The sequence below is a fragment of the Cavia porcellus genome, unplaced genomic scaffold, assembly GCF_034190915.1.
Source record: "Cavia porcellus strain 051 isolate PalLab524CR breed Dunkin Hartley unplaced genomic scaffold, mCavPor4.1 scaffold_19, whole genome shotgun sequence".
Classification (NCBI taxonomy): Eukaryota; Metazoa; Chordata; class Mammalia; order Rodentia; family Caviidae; genus Cavia; species Cavia porcellus.
This window is the reverse complement of record NW_026947502.1, coordinates 34,702,716-34,730,134: the sequence shown is the minus strand read 5'-3', so window position 1 is coordinate 34,730,134 and position 27,419 is coordinate 34,702,716. Positions and strand designations below refer to the sequence as shown.

The window sequence follows — 27,419 nt, the reverse complement described above, 5'->3', positions numbered from 1 at the left end:
GATTGGGGAATGCTCTCAGGCCCTGGGCAGGCTACACTGGCAGATGGTGGAGGGCACCTGCTTTGGTGGGCACATGACTCACTTGTATGAATGGGGTCTTTATGAGGAGTACAGCCCTTGATTGTCCACAGCGTTCAGGCTGCTTTCACCTGCATGGTAACTACTTTTCTCCAGCATCAGGCTTTGTCAAAGCAAGTCCAGAGGAGCACCGAAAGCTTCTTTCGAGTACCATTGGCCTTTCTGGTTTGAGTAACACTGATGAGCACCATCTGGTGCTGGGTACCTTCCAAGTCTGCAGTCTTGACTCTGCAAACGGTCTTTCTAGGACCACTCTAGATGCACAGGTCTCAAAATGTGTGATCCCGAGCACCCATGGTATATGAAATGTGATATTCCTAAATGTGGTAGGTCAGCTTAGAAGTTTATGGTGTTAAATACTAGAAAAACTGTGCCTCAGTTCTCTAGTAATCCAATGAGTGATCCTAGTATTCTGCAAAATGAGATCATCATAGCACCTATCTCATTAGATACTGTGAGAATTCTGTGAAAAACCTTTCAAACTGATCAGCTAGCACATAGGAAGTGTGCTAGGAAGAATTCCTCTGGAGTGCAGTGCTCGGTCATGGGTACCATTTATCAAAAGGAACATTCCCATCCTGGGGACCCCTAAAGAGTGAAGAATTGTTCTGGAGATTTGACGATTTAGAGAGGATGTTATTGGTACAGTGATTTATTTGGAGAGTTTGAAGTATAGAAAAGAATTAATTTTATCCTACTTATGGAGCTAAGCCAAGGGGGAAAAGTTAAAAGAAGGCAATTTCAGAGTCATTGTATAAGATTAAATTTGAACATGATTGTAGCAGTCTCAGAGTGAACCGGCATGGCTGTCTGGGGCTTGCTAAGATTTTGATCCCATAGTCATAGTAACCACCTGCAACTGTATGACAAACAGTTCTCTAACAAAGTTTGCGTGTTGGACAAGAGGATAGCTAATGATCTTCCCAACTCCCATATCCTGAAAATTCTGTTTTGTCTTCCTGAGTACACTGGGAGTTTGTCATGGGTAAGATGGCACATTATACTTATTTATATTCCCCATAATACTTTGTAGATGAGGTCAAGAAAAATAACGACAAAAAGAATTGTGTAATACTAATACATATCTGTGATAGAAAAAAGACTCTGTAAACATAGCCTATAATCACACTCCACAGGGACACCAGGAAAGGCTGCTAACATTTTGGTACTTGTCTTTCAGGGCTCCTCTCCTGTCCCCATGTTTTCCATTTTTGGGGAAAGAGGTGTGGGGTAGTAGGCAGTGAACCCACAGCTTTGCACTGAGCAACAATCTCAGCCTGTTTTAATTTTTTTTTTATTTTGAAACAGAGTCTTACTGATTTGTCAAACTTGTGATCTTTTTACCTCAGTCTCCCAGAGTGCTGGTGTTATATATGTGTGCCACAATATACATGGCTTATACTTCTTCATAAGCAGTAGATATTTGGGCCCAAAATTGTACTGTATTAAGCATGTAATTTCTCAGAAGCTATTTTAAATGTATTTATGCTTAGAAAAATGCCTGACAGATGTTTGCAGGTGATGGGATAAGGTTAATGTATGTTAATCTGTATTTTTAAATTTTCCAAATACATCTGTTCAACAAATATCATTGCACATCGCACTAGGTACTAGGTACTGTTCATTTTGTTTGTTGGTCATTTCTCTAGAGTCTTAACATTTCTGTCTTCTTGGAGCTCATACTACGTGGGACATGAGTCAACAAGAAACTTGTATAAAATGAGGTAGCGGTAAGCTTAAAGAAAAATAAAAAGGATAGAAAACAGGTGGAAGACAAAAAGAACTTGTTCAGGGTGGGTGGCATGGGACTCAACATGACAGAATTTATTAGGGCTATTGGAAATAATGTTTATCAAGTTATTGTGTGTGTGTGTGTGTGTGTGTATGTATTTGTGTAAATACATATATTGTTGACAAATTCGTGTTCTATGCCCATCATACAGTTTATTTAGCTAATCATTGTTACTATCAAAAATGGACCTTTATGTGTATCCTTACTTAGACTTAATAATTTTGTCTTCTGTTTTTTTGCCGGTAAGGTATTTTCTATCACTGTGAGGCCACTGTATTTGCCGACTTGTTCCTGACTATTTCTTAGCTGAATGATCCGAGGAACCAGGCATTGCAAGGTATAGATTGGCTTGTACCTTACTGAAGTTTCGAGGTGTAGTCAGTGTATTTGCCAGCCTACCTGCCTGATCCAGTCTGGGTACAGAGTGCTGCAGGCTCAGGAAACCATGTCGAAAGGCAAAGCATAGATTAGTATGAATAATGTGTCCTGGGCTCCAATGTGATGAGTTGTTCTAATTGCTTAATTAGGGCTTGAGTGAACAAGGAGATAGGAGAGTGGCCTACCTCTGCTTTCAAAGCCTAGCTATATCTTGACACTTTACAGGACGCAAAAAGGTAGTGTAATGGTCATCATAATTAAGATAATATTGGTCATTTTGGCTCACATTGCCAGCAGGCAGTGTGGGGAATAGATTTACCGGCAGTATTTCATTTCATCCTCACAACTCTGAATGAATCGGTATTATACTGCTTCACAGATGGGTCGATTAAAGCTTGAAACCATTGCATCAAAAGAGGTGAACCAGGTTGGGGATGAGAGTTGGTTGGGTTAGGGTCATTTTGAAGGAGAGATTTGTACCTAAAAACCTTTCCCCTTTCTATGTATACACAATGTTCTCTGATGCAATCAGTACAGCCCCACGTGGGAGCAAAAGCAGAGTAGGTTGAAATGTATCTCCCTGACTCTTTGCTGGTGCTTTGGATTAGCTGTGGGCAGTCATCAGGAAAGTGGTCCAATAGTTAGCAGCCTGCAACTTCACTCAGATGTAAGCGTGTTCTGGAATTAAGCATTTTAAACGCGATTTTAAAAAAATGAAATAATGCATCCTAATGAGTCTTTCAAAATGTGGTATTGTATTTTAAAAAGAATACAGTGAATATCTGAACAGTTGACAATTTGGCTATGCCTGTGCTTTAATGGAAAGTCTGAAAGCACATGGGTTTTGAGTTTTATGTAAAGTCCCTATGTGTATTTATGTTAGTATTTACACACACATGCACATACAAGCACGCACACACGAACACTCTGAATCTTTACTCTTTTACCTGAAGAGAAAACATTGCCCTCAGTCTAGTAAAAGACAGAAATCCTTCAAAGCCCTTCAACCATAGCTGTAAAGGTGCATTGGCCTTTCCTACTCTGCAGAGTTTATTGACTGTTTCACCATTAAAGGTACTTGGTTTCTGTAGGATGAGGAATTCAATACCTGCTAAATTGGATCAATATAAAAATTTATGAACAATGCAGGCCTTGTCACGGAACTCTGTTACTCATGTTCACATCATTCTCTGTGGGAGTTTCTGCCTCAGGAATCATATCAGTCTTTAGTGTGTGCTGAAATATTCATGTCTCCTGATTAGCTGGATTTAATTGTTACATCTTCATCTCCTTCATGGTGTGTCATTTGGATGCAGCCCACCTTGAAATTTAAGTAGGTGCAACCACTTTACTGCTGTCTTTATTTTGTCTGTTTCCTTCTAAATACCCTTGTAACTTTATAACTCATATAACTGTGTAATTTTGATTTCTCTTGGGAAAAAAAACCATGAGAATTTATTTTTAGTGAAAATATATCAAGTTGTTTTTTAAAGTTACTATTCTATTATAATATTTTCATTAAAAATACAGGCTATTCTGCTTAAATTTTTCATTTTGAAAGATTTAATGATTTTTAAAATTTTATTTTAAAGAGGGTAAAATTCAGCAGAACAAAATAGATCATAAGAAAACAATGTAAGAGACACAGATTTCAAAGCCTGACAACCAGAGATCTTCACTGTCTATCATATTGTCTCTTGTTTTCTTGCAAATAGTTATCCATATCTTCACATACAGTGAATACGTACAAAACAAAGTAGTATAAAACTGATCAGAACAGAATGATGAAGACTGTCTTCAAGACCAGACAATAAGGCAGTCAACAATGGCTGTCGTAGTGTCTCTCAATTCTCTGACCATGCCTTCACGTATTTTGAAATTAAACAAGACAAAACAGCGTAAAGTCACTCTGAACAAAGAATAATAGTATTGTTGGATTTCACAGCATGACACTACGGAATTAGCACTGGGTACCTTAGTGTCTCTTTTTCTTCAAAGTAGCTGTTTATCGTGCATTATATAATCAATTCTCATAAACTGTTTAGAAGTTCTGTGCATGCATGAGTCTCTATATGTATACCAATCCTTTCTGTATCAGAGGGAAAAACAAAACAAAGTAAGACAAAACAAAACAAATTCCTAGAAAAACATGAAACGAAAAAGACATATAAAACCACAATATAGGATGATCTACAATGGTTACTATATCTCTTGTTATCTTCAATAGAATTGTCTATCTCATCAGGCATAGTATAATTGAATGTAGCAGTACATTACAATATTAATAACTTTCCTCCCATATAGTAGTATTTAAGAAGGATAATTGTTTTTAAGTAGGATAGTGTGTTTTCACATACATTACAAAATTTCCTTTTTACTTTTCCCATAGATTATGGAAATAGCTAGACAATTATTTTTCTCTGATTCTTTCTTGGGTCTGATACCAGCTGAATGAAATGTCCTCTATTTCTCAAAATGCTTGATGTTTAAAGAATTAATACTGTGCTAATTTTGCAATTCCATTTCCCCTCTCATAAAAATGACCTTTTTTTGACCATTCCTTCACAGCAGTTTCCTATGTGTCTGCATGAATCTCAGGATTGCCGTAATGTTTTATGGCAAAGTGCGAGGTGGTAGTTATGAACCAGCCCTGGGGTGAGGCAGACTCAAGGTCTCATTGTGGTTCTGACACTGCCTCCTGTCCTTCAGTTCCCATCTTTCTATACTGGGGTTAACACCAGTCCCCAACTCATAAGGCAGTGTGAAGAATAATTGAGAAAATGTACCCTGAACACTGAGGAGAACAGCTCGCACTCAGTAAACACTCAGGTATCAGTGAATATTATTGCAAGTAAAAGTTATGATTGGTCTTATTTTTAGATGAGTGGATGTTTGTAGTTGGGGTGGGACTGAGAGTTATCTTCAAAGTCTTGGTACTTCTTGACAGCCATACCCATTGCCATTTATTTGAGGCTAGGAAAGGAGTGGCCTTGTGTGTGCTGTGAACAGGAATGTGGCTGCTTTCATGCGTACTACCTGGGACTTACTTGATGGCTTGGTGCCATCACCTGTGTCAGGTGGCTTTGTATGGGGTTCATTTTTCTTATATAGATGGCATTCTAGTGTTGCCATGTTCAGAAGGCTGTGGAGTACTAGTTTAAGTTTCAAAACCAAGAGTGGCATTTCTGTAAATACTACATGGCAAGTTCCCCTAGCTGGAATTCTAGCAGCAAACAGGAATATTTGGTCCTGGGAGCCACTGAACAGGCCTGATTGTGTCCATCTGGCATGGAACACTGCCTCTTTGCCAGGGACTCTGTTCTTTGTGTGTCTGAATTAAAGGCCTGGGGTGTGGAGGGTCTTGGGGGAAAGCGAATGAGACTGCTTCCTGGTGTGCACTTGTCTCCTGCTATCAGCAAGGCCAGCAGGGACACAGGCATTCATTCACTCCCAGAAAGTGCTTGGATTACCATGTGGAAGAGGAAGAAGCCTCTGAACTGGGAACCAGGAAATCTAAATTTGATATGCTTTGTTTCTCTGGGTCTCAGTTTCATTCCTTCACGGAAGAAATTGGACAAGCTATTCCTCAAGTTCACCTGCCTGTATTGAGCCTGTACAGGATTCGAGCACTCTTTCCATGTCTGGTGAAAAGATGGCTGCTGAGTAGTTCTGTGTATAGTGAAGTTTCCTGGAGTAGTTGAGCTTCTGCCAGTCCTTTCTGGGGCCAGTAAACAAAGAAAGTGTGCCAGACTCTCAGCACAGAACTCAGGATGTAGTGTGTGTGGGTGGACACACCAGGTGTGCAAAGCGTACAGGCTTAACACCAGAGAAGCCTCAGAGAGTCTGGTCCAGGTGCTGCTGCACAGATTAAAGAAAGCACAGCGTCCTCCACACTCACTCCAAGCTGAGCCCCCAGCTTCTTCACTGTCACTTGCAGATGTGCTCTGCCGCCTCCTCCAGTTGCAACTGTGATCATATGGAGCTGCTCATCTGTGAAGACCCTGGCCCTACATTTCCTCAAGTGCCCACTCCAGTGTGCACACCTCGCCTCCACCTCTTACCCACCCACCAACATATGTGTACACGGACACACCTGCGCTTTCCCCTCCTAATGCAAGGGAAAAGAGAGACCTAGAGTTGGCTAGGAAGACACGTGGCAGTGCAGTTCGAGCATGCATTTCCTGTGTGTTGATACTCTTGCTACCGGCTCTGTATTAGTCATTTTCTTCTGGGCTGGCGTCCCACCCCTCCTCTGTACCTTAGCTTTCTCACTGGCCAGAAGGGGGTAATAATACAGTACTGTGGTGGCTGGAGACTAAGGGGGCTGCCTGGTAACACAGTCGTTCAGCAAATGGTAACTATTACTATTACTTCTTGTATTACTATCTGGCTGCCTGGAATTCTCAGAACTCTGCAACTGATAGAATTAGGAAAATTGTTCAAAATGTAGTCAAAATCTGTCGAGAGTGTGTGTTTAGTAAAGTTTAGTTGCACTTGTTTTTCCAGCCTTTTAAAAAAAATTTTAATTTTATTTTTTTGATGGTACTGGGAATTTAACTCAGGACCTTTGTACTAGGGTACCTCCCCAGGCTTTTTAAAATTTTTAAGATAGGGTTTCTCTAGGTCACTAAGTTGCTCAGGATGGGCTCAAACTTGCCATTCCTCCCAGAATGCTGGGATTACAGGCCTGAGCCACCATGTCCAGTTTGGTTCTTCCTTTTCACCAGAGCTCGCTGCATGAGAGAAGTTGATACTGTTCATTGTCATCACTAAAACAAGCAAACCGTGCAAATGCTTTTGCATTAGAGGGCAGAATAGTCTTTGTCATTGTCATCACTCAGTGGAAAGGCAGTGGGCCTGCTTGGCAAGGAATGGCGCAAGCTATAGGAGCACCTCATAGCCAGGCTAGGCAAAGCAGGAAAAGTGCAAATAGGCCTGGTCGCCCTGGATGCACTCACCTTTGACAAGGGAGGGAAACCCGGCGAAGCCAGCGACCCTGGGAGGTGCCTGGTGATGCCAAACCTGGTGGGCTCTACAGACAAACACTTTCCACAGCTTCCCTTGTGGCACAGCAGCCTTTGGTACTTTGGAGACGGAGTCCCAGGAAGACGAACAGAGTGGTGGCTGAGAATTTGACAGCGTAGGTCCAAATCCTGGATTCTGCCCTTAGCTCCCATGGTCAGTGGGAAAGAGCTCTCTCAGTGTACTGGGAGTCATAGCCTCCTGTTAGATCAGGGTCTCGTGATGGTGATGATCAGATGAGGTGATGCACAGGACAGTGCCACGTATGCTGGACGTTGCAGACTCTTGCTTGCTGTTTCCATGCCAGTAACCACAAAATGGAGATGCACCTTATAAACACACAGTCTTGCTCCTGGAGGGAATCTTGTCACTGGCACTGGACTCTGAGGGCATCTTGGGAAGTGGAAAGCCCTTAGTTTCACAGCTGACCTTGACACACTAGACATCTGTCCACTTAGATGGGGATAAATGACCAGAAGAGGTGGCCATGAGGCCTGCCAGGCCTGGGAGGTGGGTTGCCTCACCCGTCAGAGGGTCTTCCTTGTCTCCAGCTGAATAGTAGTTTTTCTCAAGGAATGTTTCGTCCAGTGGTAACAATTGTTGTGACAGTTAGCTTGTAGCTGTGTGTCCACTTGGTTTAACTTCGTTTGGATACACACTGTAAAGTGCACCTGAAGCAGGGTTCCTAAGCATCCAAAAATTAGGGACTTTTATGTCCTACAATGTGAAGAATGTATGCATCTGTATCCTCCATGTACTGGGTTTGTATAGGAATTGTCAAGGTCCCATCTCAGCTTGTTTAGAATTCCTGTTAAATTATCACAGGGACTGAGTAGTCAGTTGCTGTTGACTTGAAAGTGTGCTGGTAAAGAAGATGGGTTTATTGAGAGCCTCCCAGGAATGCTGGTCACTTCATAGATGTGTCTCAGTTTGTTTTTATGCTCACTGCATAACAAAGTGATAAAATACATTATGCAAAGGTTGTTCACCCACTAGCACAAAAGGGATTTGAACCCATGGCTGTCAGATTCTATGTTAATTCAAGTCAGATGAGTTTTATTTGCTGCAGTATTAGGATAAAGCACATTTGCCCACAGGTCAATTTCTTGCTCTTCAGGAACAGAAACCCAGCACTGATAGGGTGACTCCACCAAGTTCTTAAGGACTTGGGCACTTTCCAGCCCTCTAGAGTGTGGACGCCCCCATGCGTGAGGTAGAAACAGCAAGGATGGAGGGCAAGAAGGAGGATATGACTTCTGTCAGAAAATTTCCCTCATATTGTTCGTGCTCTGCTTTCCTTAAAGTGGCCAGAATCTGTCACATGGCTGCACACAGCTCCCGCTGGCTGGGAGGCTGGCCCAGGGACAGTACAGTGAGCAGCAGCTGTTACTGCAGGCAGCTGACACTCGGCGTCTTACTTTCGAGGACACAGAGAAGTGTTGGAGGAGGAGCAGCATACACACAAACATTCTCCTTCCTTTTGGTTCATGAAGCATCTTTTAATTAATTCTTAGTTTTTATATCCAAAGCTCTCATTCAAGTTAAAGTCCATTTCAGAAACAGAATGTATCTGAATGGATAGTCCAAGATTAGTGTAAATGTAAGATTATGTTTATAGATACTTGACAAGGTTGGTTGTTCTGGGTAAATTTCGCTTTCCAGGATTTAAATCTGCTGTCACTTCTATTTTTATTTTCTTTCTCCTGACTTGATCTTAAACTCCTGGGCTCAGGCAATCCTCCTGCCTCAGCTATCAAAGTAGCTAGGACTATAGATGTAAACAATTCTTAAAAATTACCCAGGAAGACCTCTCTGCTAATTTTTTCATGCCTGCCTTGAAACAAGTACATATAGCATCAGTAATCCACTCCCCGGCTTTCATGGGCTTACTGCCTGTTCAGCCAGAGTGAGGGGATGAGAGACCCTAAAAGAAGTAGTGCACATTGCTTTGCTTATAGCGTTAGTGATAAGATAGGACAAGGAAACCTAACTGACTCAGATTCACAGGGGCTGAGGGCTCAGCAGCTCCTTTGCTTGGTTCTCGGGAAAGGATGGAACCGCTGTCACCAGCATTTGATCTACAAGGCCACTTGCTTGTTGACAGGTTATTCCACTGTGCCTGCCGCTGTCTGCAGTAGTGGCCTCTGCTGAGTAACTGTCAGCGATGCTAAGGCATGCATCTAACTCTAGCATAGTGTTTAAAGGTTTACCTTCTACCAGAAGGGCTAGTCAGGAGAGCAGCAGAATATAGAAGGAAGAAAACATTTACAATTTTTGTGCTGCCACCTACACAAAACAGTTACTTAATGTGTGTGTGTGTGTGTGTGTGTGTGTGTGTGTGTGTGTAACTCTGAAATTTGAACCCAGGGCCTTTATACTGAACTACTTTCCAAATTCTTTTTTTATTTTGAGATAGGATCTCACAAGGTTTCTGAATTGCCCAGGCTTGGCTCAAACTTGAAACATTCCTGCCTCAGCCTCCCAGGGTTCAGGGATTAAAGGGATGCACCACCACACCTGGTATCAACTCCATTGTTTCCTTAATACAAAAATAACTTCTTCTCTAGGAAAAAAAAAAACTCATTACATAAAAGCACCAAGAAAATTTAAGACCATCCAGGGCATACAGGTGAAATATTTGAATGTCCTTTACAATTGTTTTCTGTCACATTTTCACTCTCTTATAATAAAAAAAATATTTTAAGTAAATTTTTTTATCTGGTGTGAAGCTGAAAATGACTGTCATGAGGAACACTGCACAATGTTTGAAGGATCCTTTGGTCTAGATTGTGATACGGAGCTATCTGTGGGGCTCAGATCCTCACTTGCCATTAGAGAAACAGGAGTGCCAGGCATGAGGGCCTTTTCCCCACTCAGGTATCAGGGACTTAGACACACGTGACACTCTGCCAAACTGACATGATGTTGCAGAGTTGATATCTAGCTCCAATTTTTTTATATGGAGGTTCATGAATAGATTCATCATAATTGGAAGGAAAATATGCTTTAACCCCCAGATGCGTACCACTGTCTGTGAGAAAGGCCATCACAACTATGAGATGCTTAAGGCTGACAACAACTGTTCTGTTCTCTTCCGTAGTACAGAAATCTGTAATGGGGAGAGCTGGAGGGGAAACCTGGGGATGATCCTGGGGAAATGGGGGCTGGATGGTGCTCTGGGCGCCTGGCCCCACATTCTCTGCCTTGGCACTGTCCCCTCAGACTCCGAATCACTGGCCGTGATGGAAGTCTCTCCCCAGGTGGCCTAGTTCATGACACTGGCAAGGAGCTTCCAGCACTCTCTGTCAGCATTTCCCATCCTCCTCCTTCCCCAGCTCTGACAGAGGAGCCCTCAAAGTGTGTTGCCCTCACCCAGTTGCATCCTTGTCTCCACCCCTGAGGTTCTGAGCGCTTTGGCCTTCCGTGTATTTGGTCCTTCTCACCACTGGGGATTTGGCTTATCTTCCTCTCAAGACTTGCTTTAGTCAAGGGCCACATCACAGTGTGTGATGCTAAAGGAAGACCCTCAGATGACTGCTCAGAGGCTGAGAGGACAACACAGCCTTGGAAGGGAATGAGTTTCTGTTCCTCTCCATTATTCTTGAAACAAAATAGTCTCAAAAAGATTGTACAGTGGGAATGCTGTGGTGTTTGTGCTGAGAAATCATCACATAAAACCTTGCATCTGAAAATCAAAATGACCTTTTCTGAACAGCCTCAGCTCTACATGAGAAGGCAAATATTACCAGATTGCCTGACATTTCCTTTTTTAAATTTCAAGCATTCCTGATTTCAAATCAGCTATTGATCTGTTGATTTGCAGCCTTGGTGGAATTAAACAAAGTCACACTCATTGCTGTGTGAGTCTATCATAAACATCTGCTATGAACCTCCCCCATTCCTTATCTCTCTCCTCCTCTTGCTGCCCCCATGCCAGCACCCCCATCAACCAACAGGCTGAATAGAGAGGCAGACTGCAGAAAAGGGCATCTTTCTAGACCTGAAATGAAAATCTTTGAGGCTGAGTTGTGTAGTGTTGTACAGTGTCCATCTTTAAAGATCACCTTTATTTGCTTTTTTCCTACTCTAAATCCTTCTTGGCAGAAGCAACGAAAGGCCTATAGGCTTTATAAAGAGCGAGCATTTGCTCTGACTCCATGGCTTATCCACATGCAATGTGGACGGCAGTAAGGAATGTTCTCAGCCTAATTGGACTCTGAGAGTAGATGCAAAGTGGTGACAGAGAGGTCACAGGCTGCAGGGTGCTGCTCTGAGATGAACGTGCTTGGCAGGTCTCATGAGTAGCACTCTCCGATCTCAAGAGCCACAGAAGGCAGCTGTGGGTGGGGCAGGAATACCTGGCACTGAAATAAGTGTGCAGACTGCAGAACTGCTCAGGCTGAGAGGAGTGCACGATGTCCCTGTTAATCTGCCGAAGAACGTTCTTTCCATCTCCGGTTAACCTGAGAGAGGTGGCTGGGCAGGATGTCTGGATGGATAGTGGATTTGACTCTTCACAGCATCAGGTGTCAGAACTGTGGTTCTGCTCCTTGGGGAGGATCTGTGAACACACAGGAAGCCTCTATCTATTGCATGCTGTAGGGCTGGGGGGGCCAGTGAGGCTGGAGGGACTGGCAAGAAGTAAACAGGCTTTTGTTTCTAAGACTAGAAACAAAAATGTGGAGCCTCCACATTCTATTTCTTAACTCTCAGTGCCTGTCTGTTGTGCCGACAGTGATTGGAAGACTGAATTAAAAAAAAATGCAGTTGCCCTATCTAACGTTCATATTTGGATCAAGTAATAAACAAGTAAAGTTGTCTTTGTTCACTTTATCCTTGTATCTGAAGTAGACAAGCAGGCCTTTGGTCAGCAACTCAGGAACAGCCCTTTGTATTAGGAGCTTGCTCTCTAGACTGATCTTGCCGTCCAAGAGTAAGTTCCTCAGCCCCTATAGAACAGTTTTTCTATTATATGTAGGGTCACCGTATCATCTAGCTTGCTTTGGCACCTGATTTATATCCATTGTCCCCTGAGATCGATGCACTTTCATTCTCCAGAGTGTCCCATATTGGATGATACATTTTTTTACATGGCTATACTAATTACAGAGACGGAAGGGAAGGAAACGAGTTTGTGCTGAACTGTCTAACCTCATGCTCCTTTCTTTTTGTCCCAACAGCTCCATCTGGCAGCCCTGGCATCTCTCAGGGGAGATATAGTGGAGCTTAATAAACGTCTGCAGCAGACGGAGCGGGAACGGGACCTTCTAGAGAAGAAATTGGCCAAGGCCCAGGTAAGGGACCTGGAAAGCTTCATTTTAAAATTTTTTTTTTTTTTTTTTAAAGAAAAGACTATACATACCAATTCCCACGAAACAAGTTCTAGCTTAATGAGCAAGTGGTTTTAGTTTTGAAGGGATGGTAAACATCACGCTGGGTGTGGTGACACATGCTTGTAATCCCAGGACTAGGGAGGCTGAGGCAGGAGGATCACTGGGAATTGGAGGCCAACCTGGGCTACACAGTGAGTCCAAGGTCATCCTGAATTACATGGGAAGATTCTGTCATGAAACAAAACAAAACAAAACAAAACAAAACACAACACCCGTAAACAGGGTGGCTTTAACAACTACACCAAGCATGTAGTTTCCAAAACTCTAGAGGCTGGCGTCAAAGGAGCCTGCCAGCTTTGTTCCTGGAGAGACTCTGCTCTTAGTTTACAGACACCAGCCCCTCACTGGGTTCTCACAGATGAGTGAGCACAGCTATGCCTCCCCAGTTTCTTTTTGTTTTTTAATTTTAAAATGTTTATTACATTTTTTTAGTACATAGTGATTACATTTTTTTCAGTACATAGTGATTTATCATGGAGAGTTGGTACATTTATATAACACATCTTAATTCTTTTTTCTTCCCACCCTTTTCCTCCATCTTTAGATCCCTTTTCCATCTGCATTTTCCATTATCTTTTTTGTCTTGCTCTTTAAAAAGGGAGCTAATCCCATTTCTGAGGGCTGCACCCTTATGACACAGTCACTTCTCAAAAGCCCCACCTCCTACCCTGATTCCATCTCAACAGGAGTCAACCAGCGTATGAATTTGAGGGAGTACAAACATTCACGAAACACTTGTGTGCCCACTGCCCAAGTTAAGAAACAACTTGTCTCTCCTCCTAAATGGCCCTCCATTTCTCCTTTCCCCAACTCCACATTCTCCTCCCACAAAAGTAACCACTAAGATTTTTACAGTAATACTTCCTGGATCTTTACATGTTACCACTCATGTTTGCATCCCTAGATAGTAGAGCTTAGTCTTGCCCATTTAAAAACCAGAGGTTACCTTTAAATCAAATCTTTTAATTTACAGGTATTTCCTCCCTTTTTTGTTAGCTTGTGAATTGATCTGTTAAACCCGGCTGTTGGCTTGGGGATAGGTTTCCACATCCTGAATGTTGCTGATTGCGAACTTAGGTTGGGATTCAGCATGTTTTCGTGCCTGCCTTGTAAACTGAAGGCTGAATCCTGAAGCACTGTCAGATTCTTATCCAGTCCCTTTGGCAAACATTGAAGTGTTTTTCTCAACAGCAGATCTGTAGTACCTGGTCATCATTCTGTGATGTTTGCAGCTGTTAATACTTATTACCTGAATTCATTATTTCATAGTGACTTACAAAATCATCTTTAGTTCTACCATTTCTGTTATTAATATAGAAACAGTTTCTGTCATCTGCTATTTGTTAAAACAATGGTATATATAATTCGTAGAAAAAACCTAGACCCACGAATCTTTCCTTTCACTTAATCTTTTTCAAAATGATGAATTGATTCACTGTGATCCATGAAAGTGCCTACTTATTTCTTAATATTAGGAATTGATATATTTTCATATATTTAGATTTCAAACCATTATAATTGTTTTCCTTACTGAAGCTCAAATTATATTGCCTTTAGTTAGTGAAGGGCTCTTCAGGTTGGCTCCTGAATCTTATGGCCTGAACTGACTAGGTATTCCAACGCACCCAGCGTATATTTCTCGCCCCAGACCTAGAAGTAACCTAGAATTAAGTAGTTCTGTTTTCCAAGTAGCCATAGTTTTCCTCAGCAGGAAATGACATTTTCAAGACCACTGACTGAGTGCTAAGTTGTACTTGTTTCTTCTTGCTGGTTTATTATATGTAGATTTTTTTTGGATAGAATAAAGGAGTTATTTATTAGCTTAAATGCAAAGGTATAATTGGTTTTATTAAATTTAAGGTATATATGAATAAAATACCTTAGGAATTCATACTAATACCTCCAATGCAAATTGAGACTACTGCTTATTTTTGCTCAATTTCTATAGTGTATTTGTATTCCCTTTCATACTAAAACTTACTAAGGTTACAGGAGATGATAGAATTAGAGCATTCCATTAGCATCCTTTTTTTTTTTATCCCATGTTGTATTCAAATAGTCTCAGAATAATAACATTAATGTCACTGTAACCGCTGTAGTTACTGAGAACTTCATTTTATGTTCTCATTCTCCCAACTTTTTGCAGTTGGACTGTATTGATCCTAACTGGCAGTGTGACCATTGGTTTCTTATGTAGTGCTCTGTAAGTATTCTTGGTTTAATGACCACAAGCATTCTTATGTCAGTACCTATTTTAAATGCAGTATGCATGTATTTTGCCTGATGCCTATTTTCTAGATTGTTCCAACTGCACTTGGGATAATGTCCCCAGTAGTCTTGCTTGTTAATAACAATGTATCTGTTTCCTTTATACTTAAAGAATACTTTGTTGGATGTCAAGTTCTTGGCTCCTATTTTCTTTCCTTGGAATTGCTGTTTTATTGTTTTTTGGTGTAGTGTGTTGCTATTGAAGTCTGATGATAACTCTTTTACCCTTTCAAGGTATGCGCTCACTCTACCTATCCAGAGAATTCTTTCCTTCCTCACTTCATCCTTTCCTGCCAACCTCCCTTTCTCTCTGCCTCCTTCTCTTTCCCTTTCTCGCTCCTGCTTCCTTCCTTATTCTTGTAATTTTACTGGAGTAAGTCTTATTCTAATTAAGATAGACCTGATATTTTCAGGTTTGCTGTGTGTTCTCTGATTTTGTATTACAGTCATTTTTTTTTATTTCAGAGAATTTTAAAGAAATTACATTGCTTAATATTAGTTTTATTCTCTTTGGTTTTCTTTACTGTATTTTGCCACACATAGTATTATATTCCTTCGTTTTACTGAATTTTACTTTGTTTTACTGTGTTTTGCCATCCACAGTATTACATTCTTTTTGAGGAGTTGGTGCTTGTGTATCACACATCTGGATTATCTTTTCTTCCCTTTCTCCTTTCCTTCCCTTCTTTGTCTCTTCATCTTCCCATTTGCTAAAGAACAGTCTTCCTAGACTCCAGTATTTGTTTGTTAGATCATCTTTGTCTTAAGGTGTCACTGTATCAAATCCTTTATATTTCCTCCTTCTTAATTTAATATCTTCTCTGTTCTGTATTTTATATTTCTTTTGGAGACATAGGTTGTTTTCTGGTTGTGTTTTCTAGTTTAGTATTCATTTCTGACATGCATTTCTTATCTTCTGATTCTTTTCTGTGTTCTTTTACCTCACTTATGAATTTTTCTAATGTTTTGTTTGATTATGCCTTGTATGATTTCTTTAAAACCTTTAAGATAGTAAGCTATTTTTGTATTTTTAATTTTTATTCTGTTTGAGATTTCTGGCATGCTTTCATGGTTTGTAAGGATGTTATCCTTCTTATTACATGGAATGGGATTTGTCTTCAGTGCTTTTCTGTTTTTTATTTCTTTTTTTTTTTTTTTTGTCTTTTTCGTTTTTATTGGTACTAGGGATCAAACTCACGACTGCCTGCTTGCAAGGCAGGCGCTTTTGCCGCTGAGCTAAATCCCCAGCCCCTGTTTTTTATTTCTATGTGAAAATAGCTATAGTGAACTTCAGGAGATGGGAAATAAGGCTCTTTTCACCCCCCTCAGGTGAGAGAGCTCACTTAGCCTTATGTTGTTTTCTTGAAGTAAAAAGTATGACCACCTGCTTTCAGAAGCTTGCTGGCTCTCTTTCTTTTGCCTGTTTTCATCTGGGTCTGTTCTTTTGTTTCTGTTATTCCCAGCCTGCTCAGTTTCCTTTGTACTCCCACCAGCACCTCCTCCTGGATAGAGCCCGGGAGCCATTATATATAGAAAGTTCCAGGGGACAGGACTTCAGCTTCTTACTGTAGGTCCCTTGCAGGCGTGCACATAGTTTTGCATGAAATGTTTCACCCCCTGTAGCTCTAGGTGCTATTCTCTAATTGGTCTCTTCACTGTTCTATGAACGTCTTTTGGTTATCTGGGGATTTTCCCATTCCTGAATCCATCAACCTTGTTTCTCTTTGATTCTACCTGTACAGACACCACACAGATCTATGGGTAGTGCTGGTTTATCCTTACCTGCTTATACTTTGTTAGTCAAGGGTATACCTTATCTCCATGCTTTTGCTTTTTCTAGGTAGATGTTATGTGAGAATTGAGAGAGCTTAAAAACAAGCTGCTACAGCCATCCTTCTAGAATGGACTGCAAAGTTTTTGAAAACTCATCTCATAATCACCAGTTGTTAGAATGAGGTAGAATAAAGAAAGACTCTTTGTGCTTAGATCATCTGCTTCCACATTAGGTGGGCAGCCTGGGGAAATAACCTAATTGCCCAAGGTCATGTGAACAGCTTAGTGAGGCCACGAGTGCCTTTTCTGACTATGAGATGTTACATATGCCAAAAATGTTTTTTTTTTTTTTTTATCGGTACCAGGGATCGAACTCACAACTGCGTGCTTGCAAGGCAAACACTTAGGCTGCTGAGCTAAATCCCCAGCCCCCAAATGTTCAGTTTCAACTTAGCTGATTTTTTATTTAAAATATTTTCCTTCTGATTATAAAAGCAATAAGATAGTGATAGAATAAATTTGTAAAATAGTGTGGTAGTGACAATTTGAGACTTTTTAAATGGCTTTTCTTAAATAAGTGTGTTTTAAAGAGAAAATATTTTTTGGTTTTGCTTTTTCCTCTCCAGTATGGGGCATTGATTCCCCAAACCTTTGCGTGAGGCTGCATCCCTACCCCTTGTTATTTTTTGAGACAGATTCTCATTAAGTTGCTAAGTTGCCCAGGTTAGGCTTGAAACTGTGATTGTATGCCTCAGACATCTACAGTGCTGTGATTTCAGGTATGTGTGATCACATGCAGTTAAAGGTGGTTGTGCTTGTCTTCCTAAAATAGTTAAAGATATCATATTATAGTCGTACATGAATAGCCATGTTTATAGCAGCACAATTCATAATAGCTGTATTTTGGAAGTAGCCAGTAGGTCCATCTACAGATGAATGGATAAAGAAAATGTGGTATTTCCTAAAATGGAATACTACTTTGCCATAAAGAAAGATAAAGTTGAGCATTTGTAGGAAAATGGCTGTACCTTAGACCATAATTTTCAGTGAAATAAGTTGTCACAAAAGCTTAAGTAACATAACTTCTGTTATATGAGAAACTCAAAGTATAAGAGCAAAATAAAAGATAATAGGAAGTAGGGATAAGATCTTTCTCAAATACAAAGGGGATCAAGAGATGGAGAGAATGGAGATGGGGAGAAAGAGGAGGGAAAGGAGATGAAAAAGGAATTACGATATGTTGTGTACATGTACCAATTCCACAAGAAGAATGTAAACATGTATTGCAAGCATGTACAAAAAGGATCAAGGGATGGATGGAGAGGGGACAGAGGGGAGGAAAAATGAAACAAAGGAATTAAGATGTGTTACGTACAGGTACTCATTTCCCACACAGAATAATAACATTTGTACCACAAAGATGTACAAATAAAAAAAGTAAAACAAAATGGCAGCGTATAAAGTGATCTTTGAAGAACTGCTGAGCCCAGCACACGTGGAGAACAAAGAGAAGGCACTGCAGGCAGAGGTGCCATTGTGAAGTAAAATACCGACAGAGACTGGAATGTGCAAAGCATGCCGGGGAATCCCAGCCATTCTCTTTTCCACAAGGAATGTAAATATTATGTACTACAAACATGTACTTATAAAATAAAATATACCCCCCCCCCAGTTCTAAGTGCCTGGTTTTTGTTTTACATCCATCCAAAGCTAACTATTGTTAGTTGTTATCGAAAGAATTTTTTTTCAAGAAAGATACTTGCGCATGCCTTCAACTGGAAGCTGGCACCTACTACATTCTTCAGCCTTAAAAGATGACCAGCAAGATATTTATAAGGAATGAAACCTATGAAGAGAAAGCCACCTGGCAGAAGATGGTAAAAAGATGATAGAACACTTCACTGTGCCCAGGATTGGCCCAGCCCCTGACAGACTCACTTCTGCTTGAGCCATTTGTGAGAAATGGCTTGGGTTGGCTGATTTTGTCCATGATGCCAGTGGTGATGTGGTAGTGCCACTGACTTGTTCTCACATTATTGCAATAAAAAATTTTAAAAATTACCCTCTGCTTCTTTCACTAGAGATAGTCCCAGTTCCTGAACTAGAATCCAGGGCAAGAAATAGGGGAAACTGTCAACCTTGTCATCTTGTACCTCTTTTAATGATGTATTTATTCTAGAAAAAATAAATCTAATGAAAGTGCAGTGCTATGCTTTCTGTGTCAAATGCCTTAGTAAATGATTCATGTTTGAGGCTTTTCTGGATTGTAGAAGAGCAAATTCATGTGAATATTTATGTGCTGTAGCTGTAGTAAGTTTTACTATCTGTCTAAATATTGTAGTGCTGTGATTAAAATGTAACATGTAAATGGTGGTTATGATCATCAGACATTATAAAAAGAGCTTCAGCATCTGTTGAATAATTATTAGTGGTGATTGGAAGTTTCTGAATAAAAGAACATTCGTTATATACAGTCTTGAGATCAGTCTTTAGATGGAATTTTGAGAGCAGTGACTAAGAGGAAGGAAAGAGCTAGGGGAAGGAGCCCAAATCAGTGTGACAGAGAAGACACAGTATGTCCCTGGTAGTTTTCTCTTGTTGTGTAACAAACTGCTGTGAACTTACTGACTGCAAAAACCACTCCCACTTCCCAAAGTGAACATGTGCAGACTTGCACACACATTTACACCAGCGTCCAACAGCCTGATAGGGACTGGCATTGTGGGAAAGTGGCTAAGACTGTACATAGTTCCGATTTGATTTTTCCAGCGTATTTGCTCTTGGTGCAAGCAATTATTTTAAATTAACTTACTGCATTTTTAAGTACTACAGAAGGGATGTACAAAAGAAGCTTATGAGTCCCTCTGAAATCAGCAGTGATTGGGAACACTGTCTATTTCTAAGCCCTTTATCCCAAATCTGAATTTTCTACCTCTTGGCTTTCAGGAAGAAAATATAACAGTTTTTATGAAAGAGAATAGAGATAATGGGGTTTTAAAAATTATTTTCTAAGATAAAGATGTAGTTTGCAAATATTTTCTTCATTAGAATTTACCCCTCTGCCATCCTTTGTTATTTACATATGCTCTTCTTTGGTAAAGAGCTCTAGCTGTGTCTCTCCTTTATAGAATTTGCATTTGTCTTTGTTTAGCTGGCTTGGTTTCCCACCCACTTTACTCATACAAAGTCTTGCCCTCTTCTATTTATCTGTATTCTTTTTATTTATACTTTGCCTCACTCAAATGAGAGGTACTGTATGGTATATAAGCTATTGATTTGATTTATTTCACCCAACATTATATTTTCCAGGTGCATTCATTTTCCTACAGACATCTCAAATCTGCCTTTCTTTAGCAGAGTAGTATTCCATTATATATGGGTAGCACATTTTCTTTGTCCATTTGTTTGCTGATGGATATCCAGGCTGTTTCCAGGATTTAGCTATTATGAGTTGTGCTACTATAAACATTGATATGCATCTGTTGCTATGTTATGATGTCTTAAGCTCATAGGGAAGATACCTAGCAGCAGACTCTCTAGGTCATATGGAATTTCTAATTTTAGTTCACTGAGAAATCTCCATACTGATTTCCATTATGGTTGTATTAGTTTACATTCCCACCAACAATGAAGGAAGGTTCCTTTTTCACCACAGCCTCGCCAGCATCTGTTATTATTTGACTTCTTAATGATCACCCTTCTTTCTGGAGTAAGATAGAATCTTAGTGTTATTTTAATTTGCATTTCTCTGATGGCCAGAACACATCTCAGCAGATTTAAAAGGGAGTGGTTCAGACACCTGACACAGGATGGTGGAGGGGGTTAACACATTAATGATGGCATTGCATTTTTCAAGAATCTAACTCCTAATGCTCTTACAGCTTGACAGCCGGGACTAATGGGATGATTAAAGATCAGTGGCCTCTGTGGAGTAAGATAAAACCTAGTGAAGAACATTAACAAAACCATAAAGCTCCTTAGCATCACCACATCACACAGGGTTTTTCCAGCAAGAGCTCTTGGAGCTGTTAGGCAGATCTGTCTCAAAGCAGCCTCGTGGCTTGACCCTAGCTTGCATCCCTGACAGAGACAAGCCTACAGGATTTTATTCTCAGTGGTGGAAATGATGATATTGCTTTTTTTTGTAAAGTATGTTTGCATGTGGGCAATTCTGCAATTTATGTGGATGGATGCAACTGTTTATATAGATTTTAAAGTTGCTCCCTCAGCATGGTAGGAGAGCTAGGGTCAGGGTGTATATTGAGTACAAGATGGAATTCAAGCCAAACAAAGTTTTATTATGTCTAATCTCCATCTTTTTTGTCCTTTAAACTGCAAGTCTATAGTCTCAGGAAAAATCAAAGCTCCTAATGATATTGATCTATATAAATTCATGGCAAGTAAGATACTGCAACTACAGGCTTTCTGACTGTGCTGCATGGATATATCAGTTATAGATTGAATATAGGTTGAGAGGAGGGAGACCCTTGGATGCAATTTACCTATAATAATGGAGGGAAAAAAAAGCAGGAGCATGTTATTTGAAACAATGTCATATCTTGTTCACCTGAAATTGTATGTGGTATTTCTGTACAATAAAAAGAAGTGCCTGACTTAGCTGCTCATGTCCTTAGAAGTTAAGTAAGTTGTCACTGAGTAATTGACTATGATAGCTAAAGCTGGCTCAGTGGACAAGGAGAGAGTGGTAGAGACAAAGGGGAGCTGGAGTTCCCTGTCTCACACTCCTTTGTGTCTTCTTGCTTGTTTCTGTCCTTGTAGTAGAGAGTTGAGGAGGGAGCCATTTGGGTCTCCCCACTTTTTATTTGGTACAATCAAGCATAGTATTCATATTTCCTGGAGTTCATTGCAAGTATTGCAGGGTATAAGACCACAGTATCATGGAGATCTTTAGGCAAATGGTAGAAAAAAAGATAAATTCCCAGGAAGTTGGGAAAAGAGAGAGTAGAGGATAGGAGGTTGTGAGTTCAGTCCATTGATGGAGAATAAGATTTTTTTTGGAGGTTACCCAGGTTACATCAGTCGCTTTACTTTTATTCTGTTTTTCATCACAAAACAATTTTATCAGTTGTGATATTTACCGATAACTAAATTTTCAGTGACTTAAAATATCAGTGGTTAATTTTTTTATTCACTAAGAACTTACAGGGTCTGGCAGGGGACTCTGCTGTATTGGCCTCACCCTGGCTCCCAAGTTAATGGACAGTACTATCTGGAATGTCACTAGTAATCATGACCTGGGGAACAGAATGTGATAAATCCTACAAATGTCTTAATTGCTTTTATGGAAGCAGTGTATCTTCACTCATATCTCATTGACCAAAATGAGTCACATGGCTGTATTTAAACTTAAAGGCCAGGGGAAGTACAAGCCCATCGTGCACTGGATGGAGCCGAACCAGCGCTGCTAGTCACTGGCTGCGAGAGGATGCAGATGCAGAAGCAACGTGTATCCATATGCTGTGCCCCACATGTACATACTGAGGAGAAATGACCACTAGTTGAACAAGGATGATGTGAATGGATTTATGAATAAAAGAATGAGCCTTCTGTCATTTATTGTAAAAATCTCAACATGGTCAGATTTTCAGGGTAAAAATTTACAGACCACATATTTACATTTTTAAGAAAACAAAATCTCAAGCAAGCTATGACTATATCTCAAGTAACTGGAAAACAAGAAAAAATTTAAAACATTTTGGAGGGGGAAAAATGAAGATTAGAGGAGAAATAAATGAAATAAAGACCTTTATGGGTTTTTGAGACAAGGTCTTGCTATGTAACTCAATTTTGCCCTGAAGTCACTATGCAACCAAGTTGGCAATCTTTGTCCCTCAGCCCCCTGGGTGCTAGAATTACAGACATGGAGCACCATGCTGGTAAAAACTTTTTAAAATTTACAATACAAGAAAACAAAATCAGTGAAACAAAGAACTTTGTAAAGATAAGCAAAACTGGCAAATTTGGCCTTTATCTAGACTAAACAAGAGAGAACACCAAAATCGGAAGTTAAAAAAGACCTTACAACTAATACCACAACAATATAAAGGATCACTAGAGATCATTATAAACAATTATATGCCAATAAATGTAATAACTTAGAAGATGAACAAATTCCTATATACTTATACTTTGCTAAGATTAAAAATCATGAAGAAATAGAAAACCTTAAGAATAGACTAGGAACAAGTAATTGAATTGGTAATAAAGACTCCTATCACAGAAAAATTTGGGACCAGTAGCTTCACTGCTGAATTTTGCTAAAAATTTAAAGAAATAATACCAGTTCTCTTTATACAAGAGTATAGAAGAGTAATTAATTCTTCCAAGCACATTCTACAAAGACAGCATTACCCCGAGCCAGTATTCTTGATAAAGATAAGTGCAAACATCTTCAACAAAATGCTAAAAAGTTGAATCCAACCGTATATTGAAAAGATAAAAACCATATGTTCAGGGCCTGGGGGTATACAGCTCAGTGGTGGAGTACTTGTATAGCATGTGTGAGTCCCTAGGTCTGATCCCTAGCACTGCAAAAACAAAAACATGGAGTTATCTTAGTGCAGTAAAGACACTTGATGAAGTTAAACATCTCTTCATGACAAAAGCATTGAAGAAATTAGATGTAGAAGGAACGTGTCTCCACATTACACATACACAACTATAATGAGCTAGCAGTCATGTTATGCAGAATGAGGAATAGCTAAAAGTTTTCTAAGGTTTGGAACAAGACAGCGATACCTACCTTCTCCACTTTTACATACCATGTTACTGGAAGTCCTAGCTAGAGCAATCAAGCAAGAAGAAGAAATAACTCCCAAAGCCCAGTACGGTGTGCATGGCTGTAGTACTTAGGGGCCTGAAGTGGGAGGGCACTTAGGCACAGGAGTTCAGGAGCAGCCTGAAACATGATAAATATTCATCTCAAAAATAAGCAAAAAAGGAAAACTCAAAGAAAGACAGGCAAGGGGAATATCCAAACTGGAAAGGGAAAAGTCAAATTATATTTAGATACTGCCAAAAAATTCCACCAAAAAAATCTGTTAGAGCTAATAAATGAATTTAACAAATGAATTTTAGGATACAAAAATCAGTAGCAAAAGCAAATTATCTGAACTTAAATCCCGGAAAGCGGTCCCATTTACAATAGCTACCAATACATAAATATACACATATATACATGCTGAGGAATAAATTGAACCAAAGACATAATAGATCTACACAGTGAAACTATAAAGCACAGATGAAAGAAGCAGAGGTGGAAGAAATGGAAAGACATCCCATGTTCCTGAATTGGAGGATCCTGATTAGCTTGTTAAAGTGTCCATAGTACCCAAAGCAGTCTTACTAAATACTAGTGACATTTTTCACAAGACTAGAATAATAGTTGTGAAATTTATGTAGAATCACCAAAACAAAAAAGAATAGAAAGTAGAAAATACAGTACAAAGCTGTAGTCATCCGAACAGCATGACACTGACAGAAAGACAGGCATATAGACCAGTGGAACAGAATAGAGACTCTAGAAGTTAACCCTCATGTCTGTAGCCAGATGGTTTTGCCTGAAGGTGCTGTGAAGCTGCGTTGCAGAAAGAGCAGCCTTTTATAAATTGTGGTTATCATGGGCTTGGATGAGAAGAGGAAGAGCGGGGAAAGGTTGATCAGTGGTCACTATGTTTTAGTTATACAAAAGTAAAACTTGGCATACCAGATAACAGCAGTGTACTGTGCATTTCAAAATGCTAGAATTTCCTGTTTTTACTATAAAGGAATGATAGATGTTTTAGGAAATAGATACAAAAATTTTAAATTCCAAATTTCTGCAGTAATAACTCATAGTCATAAAAGTAATGCCGCCTTTTACCTGTTTAGTTTGCCTCATTGTGCTACCTTTTTGAATGTAGCTTTCTGACCACACGTTCATAGGAGGCTGTGAAATGGAGGTGTAGTCATGAGCTGGGCCAAGGCCTGTGTTCCCATGAAATCAGGCACCCTTTCCATGGCCCTGGGTGGTGGGAGCAGTGGTCAGGACCCACTGTAGAATGTGGTGGGATCGGGTTTCACACCAGAAGGCCGTTGTAGCCTGTTTGGGGTGTCCCCAGGGCAGGGGAGGGGAGCCTGTGCACAGAATGGCTGAGTCCAGCCCTGTTGTCAGCCACTCCCTTCGCACCTTATCTGAACTGAAGTGCTGTGTTCCTGGAGCTGATGCAAGGGCAGTTTCATGGGAGCCGTTTAGCGAGGCTGTGTTAGAACCTGTGGCTTCCTCTCCTCCTGCTCTGTGCTTCTGTAGGATTTGCTCTGCTTTCCCTGCACCACAGCCTGGAGGTACTTGAGCCACTTTCCCTGAGCTTTGAGATCACTGACTCAACATGTGGCTGAATACGGTAAATGTACACAGAGAAGTGCAGTGTGTTTGGAAGAGGATGTTGATTTGTAGGAATGAACCATCCTAGCCTTTAGGAGTGATTTGATAGTGACTTTTCCAGTGTTGCGCCCCTGCCTTCACTGGGGAAAGAAGCTCAGGGTGCCCCTCTACCCTCTATCTCCTCTGCACCCACTCCTGCCCTGGTGTTTGTTCTCCAGAAGCCTGAGATTTTTTTAGTAAATGGGTGCTGTGAATATAGCTAGCTCCCTTTGAAGTTTTTCATCATGATCGCCTCCCCTGCGGCACCCAGCTACATAATGCCTCTTAGACAGTATGGGAAATGAAGAATTGTGCCACAGCTGCGAGAGGAACTGTTAAGTTACAGAGCTTTCTGCCATTTAAAAAAAAAGGAAAATACAGGAGTGTAAGCTAGATCTGTTTGCCCTCAGCTAAGAGAATGTTTTCCTAGTATATTGTTGTTACTACTCCCAAATGAACCTTTGCATTCTCAGTGTACACGGTGAGTGAGTTCTTTTGCTCGTTGGTCTTACTGAATCATCAGGCTTCCTGTTGTCTCTTGTTCCTACACGTACCCTGCAGGTAGGTTTTCCAGTTAGAGGCTGGGGCAGAGGCGGTGGAACACGCAGCCTCAAGTTCTCGCTCTCTATCTGGTGTCTCTGGAACCTGGGAGCTTTCTCGTTGAGCAGCCTGGAGCAGTGCATGGGGACACCAGCATTGTCTTTTGGTGCCTGTCCATTTATCTTGTGTCATTTTCTTTTATAAACACCTGGACCACCTCACTGTTAATTAGATTTTGCAGTTTCTGTAACAACCTGTGCTGTTGTTGTTAGTGGTTGTTTAACCTGTAAACATCATAAAGAAGGGGGGAAAAGCAAGGGATTAAGGGAGAGAGGGAGCTCACTGAATTTGAGAAGGGAAACGTTTCACATAAAACTCTATCTCTAAAGAACTGAATATGGAAAATGAAAGAGGAGAAGCCAGTAGCATAGCAATGAAGGAGTCATGACATGAAATCCAGGTCAGAGACGGGGTACCATCCTGTCATCATTAAAAGATCTGGACCTGGTGTCCAGTGTGTGTGCATGTGTACAGGACAACCTTACAGTTTGAGGATGGGAGTTAGACCAGTTGTAAGAGTTCACAGGTGTTTTATGAGGATGGAGAACAGTTCCTATTGTTGGTGTGCTCCAGTGCAATGTTTGGGAACTTTTTTGAGATTCTGTCATTTTGTGAACTTCTCTTGCTTCTTTAAAATTTGATAGAGTGTGGATTTCAAAGGTCTAAACACGTGGAGTGAGTGTTCATGGCCTGGTACTGTGTTAGGAAAACATTCACATATATGTGGCTCTTTTGTTTTGGGTGCTGGGTATTGAACCCAGGGCTGCATGCATGCTAAATATGCACTGTGCCACTTGCAGCTCCTACTTCTAGTCCATCTTTATCCTCACCTCACTTATTTCCATGTATTTGCACTTGAATGGGGATTATTTGAGCTTCAGGTTGTTACTAAAAAGAGCAGTTCGCAGCAGTATTTTTCTGACCGAACCTACCGATAGAGGTTATGATAAGCGTGCTACAAGCTTATTGGCTCTGATCTTGGTTCTGGAGCCCTGAGTAACTCCTAGGAAATTAAGTATACTGGTCAAGCTGCTTTTGAAGGTCCCCTTCATAGTTGTAGTCACACTGTGATTCATACCTTTGTGTTAGTTAGATGTTTCTGTTGAGTACTGCTGTTTTAGTATTGAGTTAGGCTGGGTATAGCATTCTGCTTACCTGTGAAAACTTCTTGTTTCTTTCCTGAGTTACATCTTTGGAAATCTGGCAGATCTAGGGTTGGGAAGGACATTAGAGGTACAGTAGTGGATGAAAAGTCATTTCCCTGCCTGTTGTCAGGCCTGAAAATGCAAAGCTATGTTTAGAAAAACTTTGTTGGAAATGAAATTAAAATTCCTCAAGTGGACAGGAAATCAATTAGGGCTCAGGGTGGTAGACAAGGACACAACTAGAGGACTTGCTCCCTCCCTGTATTGTTATGTGAAGGAGATGAACATCTCAGTGATAAGTGGCGGCTTAGGAGGGTGGAGACAAATGAAAAAAGAGTATAGATTCCTTAAGGTTTAAACTCTGTCTACAAAAATGTTTTTATAACATCTGCTGCCTATTGGTCCATCAAACACTGAGCAAAGAAAGCTCCTCAGCCTCTTTTGTCATTGTTTTTACAAAATAGTCTGCATGTTGCAGTTTATTCATTACATTACACTTCTGGATCACCCACAGTGAGCCAGGCCTTATGCTACAGGTTGGGGTTAAA

At 40.5% G+C, this 27,419-nt stretch overlaps 1 protein-coding gene across 4 annotated transcripts in view; it reads left to right on the top strand.

Moving 5' to 3' along the window:
* Mcc (MCC regulator of WNT signaling pathway) overlaps positions 1–27,419 on the top strand; it is a 406,401-nt gene that overhangs the window by 290,772 nt on the left and 88,210 nt on the right. For all 4 annotated transcript variants that reach the window (XM_003473179.5, XM_063230937.1, XM_063230938.1 and 1 more), the window contains one exon: positions 12,451–12,564. In XM_003473179.5, the coding sequence (XP_003473227.3) occupies positions 12,451–12,564 (114 nt within the window). The remainder of the gene's footprint in view (positions 1–12,450; positions 12,565–27,419) is intronic.